The sequence below is a fragment of the Perognathus longimembris genome, chromosome 1, assembly GCF_023159225.1.
Source record: "Perognathus longimembris pacificus isolate PPM17 chromosome 1, ASM2315922v1, whole genome shotgun sequence".
Classification (NCBI taxonomy): Eukaryota; Metazoa; Chordata; class Mammalia; order Rodentia; family Heteromyidae; genus Perognathus; species Perognathus longimembris.
The window spans coordinates 129,134,610-129,145,103 of record NC_063161.1 but is presented as its reverse complement, the minus strand read 5'-3'; the positions used below and the strand labels follow the sequence as shown (position 1 = coordinate 129,145,103).

Genomic DNA, 10,494 nt, shown 5'->3' with positions numbered 1-10,494 from the left:
CTGGATCTCAAATCCCTGAGTAGCTAGGATTCCCAATATGAGCCAACGGTGCTCAGCTTCAAGGTTTGTTTTGAAACAGAGGGAAGTTGCTGAAGTCTGGCCTCCATAACATGTAACTGTGAATGTACTTGTGTCACAGGCGCATGAGATTAGCCTTCAGTGGGCTGCTTTAGCATAAGCTCTGGACTATCCACATACTACTTTGAAACAGAGGTCTAAGGCAGGTGTCAGTGGCTCAAACCTGTAATCCTAGCTACTCAGGAGGCTGAGATTCAGGGGAGACAGTTCAAAGACCAGCCTGGAAAAAGAAGAAAAAAGGAGACCATCCAGGGAAGGAAAGTCTGTGAGATTGCCTCCAAAATAATCAATAAAAAAGCTGGGCTCAAGTGGTTGAGTGCCAGTTGAGCAAGTAAGCTGAATAAGTACAATGTCCTGAGTTCAAACCTTAATACCACCAAAAACAACAAGTAAACAACAAGAAAATCACCTAGAAAAAAAGCAACAGAGAGCAATTGTCTGAGACTCTTTATCAATCAGAGAGGAGTTAGGGCTACACTGATCAGTTCTCGTGGGCCACAGTGTGAACCTGGCAAAGGAAAAACATGCTCCACGTCCTCCACAAATGAGGGAGGGCCAAACTGTCAACACACAGGCTTGGTGATGTAGTGTGAAGAGACGCAGGGACTTGGGAAAATGGAATTCTATAAAGCAACCTGACTCTGCCCTAAAATGGAAAACATGAAAAGACAGAATTATCAGAGTGTTTGGCAAAAGACTTATATAAGATGGCAGCATTTAAGATGTCATGTGATTCCATGTGAGGTCCAATCTGATGTTGTAGGCATTTGCAGGAGAATGAACAAATGGAATAACTAAGATTATGATTAGGTGCCATGAAGTCAGCTTGAGGATAAAATTCTGGCTTGTTCAAATAAAGTTCAATATTCCCCCAATCCTCAATGCAATCACAGTGATGGTGTGAGGAGCCTCTTAAAATATATGACTAAAACCTAGTGACCATACAATCAGAGATCTGGCCAGAGAGGAACACTTTATACAGACAAGAATGGACAAGGGGGTTTCTGACACATTCATGCTTTGGATGTATCAGTATAAGACAGCATGTAAGACTGTGATTCTGCCAGGCAGTGAGAAACAAGTATGATTAATCTGCTGATAATTGAGTCTCTATCTATTACACCTAATCATTGTCTAAGTGCATCTTCCTCTTCTTAGTCCTGGACATCAAAGTAGTCAATTACTGGCTCCTTGACTATCTTCTGTAAATTACTGCTCCCAGAATTCCTGAAAAACAAAAAAAGAATGACCAATCTTCTCTGGGAGAAACAGATACAAATCTTCAGAAAGTCACAGATTGATTTAACCACTTTGTGAAGTTTTGATAAGACAGAACGGCAAACACAAATTGGTTATTGCTGAAATTTAGCACTGGGCACACAGGTTTTCATTGGCATTATTATTTCTACTCTAAAAAATATCCATAATAAGCTGAGTGCTGGTGGTTCATGCATGTAATCCTAGCTACTCAGGAGGATGAGATCTGAGGCTTTCAGTCTTTGAAGCCAGCTTAGCAGGGAAATCTGTGAGACTCTCTTTTTTTTTTTTGGCCAGTCCTGGGCCTTGGACTCAGGGCCTGAGCACCATCCCTGGCTTCTTCCCGCTCAAGGCTAGCACTCTGCCACCTGAGCCACAGAGCCCCTTCTAGCCGTTTTCCATATATGTGGTGCTGGGGAATTGAACCGAGAGCTTCATGTGTAGGAGGCAAGCACTCTTGCCACTAGGCCATATTCCCAGCCCCCTGTGAGACTACCAAAAAGATGGAAGTAGAGCTATGGCTCAAGTGGCACAGCACTAGCCTTAAACAAAAAGAAGTTCAAGGACAGTACCCAGTAGGGCATCAAAACAAACAAAAAACTATAATAAAAGTTTACATAAAAGTCAAGCATGAAAGCCAGGTACTGGTGGCTCATGCCTGTAATCCTTGCTACTCAGGAGCTTAAGATCTAAGGACCATGGTTTAAAGCCAGCCTGGGCAAGGAAGGAAGTGAGACTCTTCAATTAACCACCAAAAAGCCAGGGGTGAAATGGTGACTTGTAAAGTGGTAGCCTTGAGTTTGAAAAAGCTTAGGAACAACACCCAGGCCCTGAATTCAAGCCCCAGGACTGATCCCCCCCACACCCCCAAAAATCATTCAAATCACATGGAGGCAAACAAAACATGAAGTCTCCATATACTCCCAGCTCTTTTTTGCCCAGTTAGGCACTGCCAACTCTTACCCTAGTCCCACTTCCATAAGCACAGTGACTATTATTAACTATGTAATGTTCCAGTTTTAATTTGGTGACAGACTGAATCTACTTCCTAGGGCCACCTTCTACGCTGTGGAAATTATGTTCTATACTATGGAAATCATGCTTTCTGTGGAGTGAAACTAGAATTGCAAACATCAAACTTGAAGACTCTTTGGATTGAGCGAAGGACTCCTTACTTAACCCGAATTTAACATTACATCCTAAGGTCAAGCCCAAGGAGGTCACCAATGGCTGATGCAACCCAGGCCAATTGACCCCTGTTGGCTTTGATCACTAGATGGTCTTAGGAAAGCAACCGAAGAATCCTTACTTGTCTGCCTGATGTCTGTGATGAGGAATTGGTGGTGGAGGCCGTGTCTGCATCTCCCTTTCAACCAAACCTGTCAGCGTGGTGGGAGGACAAATAGACTTCCCTCTGATAAGAGAAAACACAATGCTATAGAGATCAGGCAAAAACTAGAAACTCAGCACTCGACTTTGGCACTGTGATGCTGCTGAGCAATTCCTCATATAGTCTGCCTCTTCCCTCAGGCATGGTCACTTGCATTTACCCTTCCACTTACCCCTGACTGACTGTTATGTTGCCTGCTTCCTCCCATGCTACACTTTTCTTCACATTGGAATTCTGATGACCTTAGCTTCTGAATCCCAGCTTCTTCCTGTCCTCTTCTGACTCACACTACTACCCGTTTCCCCTGATGGCAAAACACTGTTTACAGAGAATGCCTTGAGATTCTTTCTGTTTTTATTACGCCAGGAGGGCAGAACCAGGAACCAGAGACAGAGAAGGAAAAGGGAGTTTAAACACTTCTATACTTCCATGAGCCGCTATACTGCTCAGGCCCCCTCTACTTGCAGAAATGATGCCTTTAGCATTTGTCATGGATGGGGCAGATTTGTGGCATGTGTACCTTAGGTGTATCTGTCCTGTGGAATGGGGCAGAGGCTTTAGATCATAGTAAAATGGGTGTCTCAGATGAGATTTTCCTTCTATTCTTCCAATAGAGAGAGGGGAAGCAAGGGAAGCAAATATTGATACACCCTGTCTCATGGGTTCAAGGAGTTCCTCTTGGGACAATGCGATCAACCCACCTGATGGCAGTGACCACGACGTTGCGCTTTGGTTCACTGTCATAGCTCACACTCTCCAGGCCATAAACTTGGGCCAGGTCATGGATGATCCGGCGGTGATCTCTGTTCATGGGAGGGAAGCAGTGGCTTTTCTTACTGTTCTTTCCCTGTATTGAGGGAAGAAATGACTGATTGATAACATCATCCTGAAAACAGAATACACAACCATGCTTATCAAAGATCAGCTTGGCCAACTAGAAGTGACTGAATTTTGGAGGTTCACATTATACAGTACTTCCCTCCCTGCTATGTAATCCCAGACGGGCTTAGGAGGATGGGAACTGATACATTTCTAGGCTTTGATGAGCACAGGGACAAGGTTTGGGAAATGTAAGTGAATTGAGACTTTAGTGGTGAGCTTAATTGTTCCTCCTGAGGAAGCTAGGGAGTAAATGATATCCCCACGAAATGACTAAATAAGCTAAAGACCTAAAAACAAGTATATGCTAGATGCTGGTGGCTCATGCCTATAATTCTAGCTATTCAGGAGGCTGGGATCTGAGGATCTTGGTTTGAAGAAAACTCAGGCAAGAAAGTCCATGAGACTTATCTCTAATTAACTACTCCCCAAAAAGGCAGAAGTAGAGCTGTGGCTCAAGTGGTAGAGTGCTAGCCTTGAGAAAAGAAGCTCAAGGACAGTGCTCAGGCTGAGTTCAAGCCCAAGACCGGTATAAGCAGAAGCAACAACAAAAACCCAATAAAAACAAAAACAGAAGTATGTGACAAAAGACATGCTCCAGTTATAATTAGGAGTGGAACATATATTCCACTTTCTTCTGCATGAAAATAACAAGAAGGGGGAAGGTAGGGAATGGGAAGAGGGTGAGGAAAATAGGAAGGATATAGACAGGGAGCTAATGCAGCCATCTCCCAATCCCCACTGATATTGGAGGGAACCAATGCTGTGCTGGCTGCATTGACTAAATTAAGACTTTTCAGTTAAGTCTACCTCCTTGCACTCATGACTGACTCCACGACCTGGGTCTCACTCTCTTTAAGCAGTCTATCTCCACTCCTCTTCAGCAATAGTCATACAGTGTTTTATCTTCCTCCAGGGTTTCTGTTCTGCCTTTGAGGTAACAAAGGAAGAGTGTGTTCTCTTTTCACATGGCTTTTGGGAAAGATTAAGATCCTCAAGGAAGCTGTGGCTTTTTTCCTGAATGTGTTTTGGGGACATGATTTGTTCTTTTTTAAATAATCAGGTTGGCCCTGGAGAAATAGCAATTTGCATTTTTTCAACCTTATTCACAGCCTCCACAAGGGTTTCCATTTCCTTCTCAACGTCACTGACAAACTTTAAGTCCTTCCTGAAATGAGAAACCATCACAGTTAATTCCATCTGTTCCTGCCCTTTTAGGAACCCTTTCTACCTACCCTTGCCTCTGAAGTGCAGACAAAAGGCAACATTAGCAGAAAAACTGTAAGGATCGAAAATTTTAAGATAATTGAGTCACAAAACAGAAAAAGAAAAAGCAAATATGACGAGAGAAGAAGGAAAAACGGTCATCAGAGGACCAGGGAATAGGAGAGTAAGAGTTACTGCCCCAAGTGAAGAATATGTGATTATGAGACCTGGGTATACAGAGGTGGAATGTGACCAAGAGACCATTCACTTCAGCCTGGTCCAGCCCTTGAGAGGTTCAGAATCCTACCAGGATCATTCTCTCAACACTAAGTTCATTCTCTGAGGGATCAGCTTTGAGAAACTAGGGATGGGTTTTATGAAACAACATGTAATTCACTACAGTAAATAAATTAGCTAATATGACTTAATCCCCAAAGGAACACATACTAGTTTATATGAAACATTCTAAAAAATTACAATTTTAAAAGGGGGTAACAAGTTACAAAAAAAAAAAAAAAGGAAAGTTACATACCTGGCATCATCTTTCAAACTATCACTAAATTTTGAGCCTGAAGATCGTACATTGAAAGGATCAGAATCATCACTGATATCAAATGCCTCTGCCAATCTCCTACAAGTGAGAGAGAAGTATGCAAATACAAGGAAAGAAGGGAAATTATCTTCTACTGTGCAGTAAAATAGAACAATTATCAAGTCCTAAGTTCTTTATGTATTGTCTCATTTCAGTAAACTAGATTACTAAAGAAAGAACAATTTGGGATAAGTGTAGTACTGTCTCCACTGAAGAAAATACACAAGATAAATCTATTTGGACTTGAGTGAGCTGACTACTGGAGACTTGGATTCTTTTTTTTTTTTTTTTTGCCAGTCCTGGGGCTTGGACTCAGGGCCTGAGCACTGTCCCTGGCTTCATTTTGCTCAAGGCTAGCACTCTGCTACTTGAGCCACAGCGCCACTTCTGGACGTTTTCTATATATGTGGTGCTGGGGAATAGAACCCAGGGCTTCATGTACACAAGGCTTGCCACTAAGCCATATCCCCAGCCAGAGACTTGGATTCTTTAGGGGAAGAGAAGGCTCAGTTTCTGAGATCACTTTCTCTGAGGTTTAAATTAAGAATAAGATAAGTAAATCAGGTACCAGTAGCTCATGTCTATAATCCTAGCTACTCAAGAGGCTGAGATTTGAAGATCATGGATCACAGCCAGCCTGGGCAGACAAACCTGTGAAGCTTATCTCAGTCCTCACAATAACTATGGGAAGTAGAAATTGTTATTATCACCACTGACAGGTTCTTAAGAAGAAAATATGACTAGGCCAAGGTTATGAACTCTGAAAGTAGACTCAAACTCAGGCAATCTGACTTTGGAGTTCTGGACAGCTCAATGCTGTCTCTCAACTACTGATATATTCTCACATTTTGGAGGACTTTAGGATACTCAATGCATTTGGCAAGAACTCTTCTCAGGTTCACATTTTGTAGCTGAGAGCACTGTAATTGATGGTTTGAACAGCACTCACTAGAAAGATGCCACGAGAGTCAAGCCAAGCACCACTAGGCATCACATTACCATCTACACATTCAAACATGTAAACCTGGCCTACGTGTTCTTCTATAAACCCAGGAAAATGGTGAAAGTTAAAAAGACAATTCCAAGTGCTGGTAAAAATATGTAGCAATGGGAATTTCCATCCTGTTAGCAGAATATTGTTTAGCTGAATCTACTAACATTTATTTTTATACTCTATCAGCAATTCTACTCCTGTTTATATCTAACAGAAACAAGTGCATATATACAGCAAAAATAAAAATATTCTTAACAGCACTATTTATAATGCCCAGTAGTGATGACAATATATATGCCCATAAATGTTAGACTGGTTAAATATATGAATGCAGCAAAATACCATGCAGAAGTGAAAATGAATAAGGTACTGCTGTATGGAGCAACAGTGAGGGTCAGATGTGGAGTGAAACAAAGTATATGGGGCTGGGAATATGGCCTAGTGGCAAGAGAGCTTGCCTCACATACATGAAGCCCTGGGTTCAATTCCCCAGCACCACATATATAGAAAACGGCCAGAAGTGGCGCTGTGGCTCAAGTGGCAGAGTGCTAGCCTTGAGCAAAAAGAAGCCAGGGACAGTGCTCAGACCCTGAGTCCAAGCCCCAGGACTGGCCAAAAAAAAAAAAAAAAAAAGAAACAAACTATACGATGTTATTTAAGCCAAGCACTGGTGGCTCTCGCCTGTTATCTTTACTACTCAGGAGGCTGAGATCTGAGGATCACAGTTTGAAGCCAGCCAGCGCAATAAAATCTGTGAGACTTATCTCCAATTAACCACCAAAAAACCAGAAGAGAACTGTGGCTCAAGTGGTAGGGTGTACTAGCCTTGAGGAAAAAAGTTCAGAGACAGTGCCCAGGTCCAGAGTTCAATTCCCAAGACCAGCACAAACATTCACATAAACAACAACAACAAAAATGTTATAAAGGTCAAAATCAGACAAAACTGAAGTGCTAAAGTCGGACAGACATTACAACTTGGTAGAGTCTAAGAGAGGGTTCTAGTAATTTTCTATTTTTTTCTTACCCCTGGTGCTAGTTCTACCACTGTAATTACTTGATCATTCACTCATTTGTACACTTACATACACTTCAATATACATGATAGATATTTTTTAAAGCCTCTTATCTATGTTGGAATCAGGAAGTTGGCCAGTCACTAAATAAGCATGTAGTGGGGCATGTCATGTTTATATTACACCCTAAACCACACAGCTCATGTTTCTGAAACACTGAATTTATTTCAGTGGTTCTTAGTCAATTCAACTGTTGATGATCACATTTCTGCTGCTGTCTGATAGCAGTAAATGACTCAGCTTACTCCCTCCCAGTAATTACACTGGGCTCAAGGAGAAGGAGATAACAAGCTGTTGAAACCACTTACTTTTTCCTTTCCAAGGCCGAGCATTCCTCATCGCATTCTAGCCTTGAAAAGCAAATGAAAAAAATAAAGTCAAGGCACAGGCTCTACAGCTCCTATCCAGCAGGAAAATCTTAGGTAGATTACCTGAGAACACAACAGACCCTTGTCAAAAGATTTTCCTTCAGGCCTCCCACTTTACAGGTTTCTAGCACCCTCTACCCTCCAAATCTCATTGCCTCCCTTGGGCCCTACACCAGGGACAACTGGTGAAAAGTACGCAGGAATAAAGCAAGTCTAGGAGTCCTTGGTGGGCTTCAGGTGTTCCCTGGATCCTCAGTGTTTAAAATGCTTCACAAATATATGTCTGACAGTATCCCTACCCCTTCTAGGTACAGTTATCATTATGGTTCTGTTCTCTTGTGGGCTAGGCTACCCACATTCCTGCCAACTATCTGGAGTAAGGCCTGGATAATGTTTTCTGGTCTTAGCTATGTTTAGGTTAGTTAGGTCTTAGCTTGTCAGGTTGGAGTGTGTGTGGCCTCAACATCAAAGTCTAGTAAAGCTTTGCTTTGTGTGTGAGGCACCACTGTGTGAGACTGGGGTAAATGTCTGGCTCTCTACAAATTAAGTCTAACTGGAAAAAGAAATTATATACATTCACTTTCAAATTTACCTGGCCTGTTGCACTTCCTTCTTGGTAATTAACTTGCTGATCTCCACTGAATCTCCAAGCTGCATGTCTGTTATTTTAGAGGCCATAGAGATAGCAGCTATTCTGAAACACAAAAAAAAGAGGCATTGCATTTTCACAAGAATCTTTCTAGAAAAAGGATACAGAAGACCTCTTTCCAAGCCAAACTATCAAAAGGCAATTGTATGGCCTTGTAAGCCTGTCTATTCCCCGCTACCTCCCAGCTACCTCCATATGTATAGCATATATCCTCAATTAGACTCCAAGCAGCTATACAAAAAGTGACGAGGTAACAATTCCTTAGTATCTCCTTGAACATTCAGGCCAAGGTCCATCATCCTAGGTATTCAAATACGGTCAACCTCATGTCTGTTCATGTTTAAGGCCCTACATCCAAGGCACACCTCTACATATAATCAGAGACAGCCAGTCTTTCCTTAATACCTTCACCCATATATGTAGATTTCTGAATGACCAAGACTCCCAGAGCAATCAGAAGTCTGTGCTGGTAAAGGTTCTTCAGGACATTTTCCTTTCCTATCTCATGGTTTAAGAGGCGGCAGTGGGGTGGGAGAGGGGAAGAAAGTGGAAGAAAAATAAAAAAAATTCCTCAAATTAAAGTCAGGGAAGAAAACTTAACTTTAAAGCAGGACCTTTTCTTTCAATCTGAAAAATTCAACTTTAAAAAAATGTATTAGAAACCTTTCTAGTGCTGGGGTTAAAGTTGTGTGGGCAGAGTGCTAGCCTACATGTGTGAAGCCTGTGGATTTGATCTCTTTACATCAGAAACTAACAAAACCCAAAAATGAACAAAAAACTTTTCTAATCTATGGAAAAGTCACAAGATTGAATTTTCTTCATTTATACCCACAAACTGTTAACATTCCCTATTTATCATAACATACTAAAATAATTTGTGTGTATGTGTGCACATGCCTATACCTGAGATTGAACTCAGGGCTTTGGTATCTCACTCAGCACTTTTGCTCAAGACTGGTGATCTAGGGCTGGGAATATGGTCTAGTGGCAAGAGTGCTTGCCTCCTACACATGAAGCTCTCAGTTCGATTCCCCAGCACCACATATATGGAAAACGGCCAGAAGGGACGCTGTGGCTCAGGTGGCAGAGCGGGAAGAAGCCAGGGATGATGCTCAGGCCCTGAGTCCAAGGCCCAGGACTGGCCAAAAAAAAAAAAAGAAAAGACTGGTGCTCTACTACTCAAGACACATTTCCATTTTGGGCTTTTGCTGGCTAATTGTAGAGGAGTCTTACAGATTTGTCTGCCGGGGCTGGCTTTAAACCGCAGCCCTCAGATCTCAGTTTCTTGAGTACCTAGCATTGCAGGCATAAGCCTGCATAAGTGTCCAGAAAATAAATCCTTGTTAAAAAACATGGAATCTCCATACTGCCTAAAAAAAAAAAATTGCAGTAGCACTAACCTTTGATAAGTACTTGATGCTTCAGAGCAAATCATCATCTCTTTTCTTCGTCCACATTCACACTGTAGCTCTACCTGAAATACAATTTGCCTGGAGTTAGTGTTATGGGAACCATAAGAATAAGCAGGCTTCTCTCAAACCACAGCAGAGAATAGTCAGTGAGTGTCTTTTCTAAAGACAGAAGAAAGTAACCACATGTGCAAACTGACAACATGGTAACTGACATACTAGGAGTGACATGGTTTAGGATACAAACCTTGGATTTACAAGCGGTCACAGGGCAGGGTAAGCTGGGGTGGCAGGATGCCATACATGGGTGGCCACAGTTAGCTCTGGGGGTGGTGCAGGATTGCTTACAGGTCTCATCCACAAGACATTCTCCTTTGTGACAAAGTCTCTGACACTTGTGCATCCCACATGGTAGTGTGGCGTTGCAGGGTAATCCACAAGAGATATCAACCAGGTGACAAGGGATATTGCTTCGTAACTAGGAGAGAAGGAAGTAGCCAGGTTCTCATTTCTGTATGAGGTCTGGAATTTTTTTTTTTTTTTTTTTTACCATGCTGGGGATTGAATCCAGGGTCTTGTGCATATTAGGTAGGCCACCA

General features: G+C 42.1%; 1 protein-coding gene across 2 annotated transcripts in view; it reads right to left on the bottom strand.

The window, feature by feature from the left end:
- Positions 1–950: 950 nt before the first annotated feature.
- Positions 951–10,494, bottom strand: part of Nfx1 (nuclear transcription factor, X-box binding 1) — a 57,455-nt gene continuing 47,911 nt past the window's right edge. For both annotated transcript variants that reach the window (XM_048363008.1, XM_048363087.1), the window contains exons 16-24: positions 10,143–10,373; positions 9,887–9,960; positions 8,430–8,531; positions 7,778–7,819; positions 5,343–5,441; positions 4,706–4,772; positions 3,427–3,572; positions 2,645–2,749; positions 951–1,305 (exon numbers count right to left, since the gene is read on the bottom strand). In XM_048363008.1, coding sequence (XP_048218965.1) covers positions 1,233–1,305; positions 2,645–2,749; positions 3,427–3,572; positions 4,706–4,772; positions 5,343–5,441; positions 7,778–7,819; positions 8,430–8,531; positions 9,887–9,960; positions 10,143–10,373 — 939 coding nt within the window. In that variant the 3' untranslated portion in view covers positions 951–1,232. The remainder of the gene's footprint in view (positions 1,306–2,644; positions 2,750–3,426; positions 3,573–4,705; positions 4,773–5,342; positions 5,442–7,777; positions 7,820–8,429; positions 8,532–9,886; positions 9,961–10,142; positions 10,374–10,494) is intronic.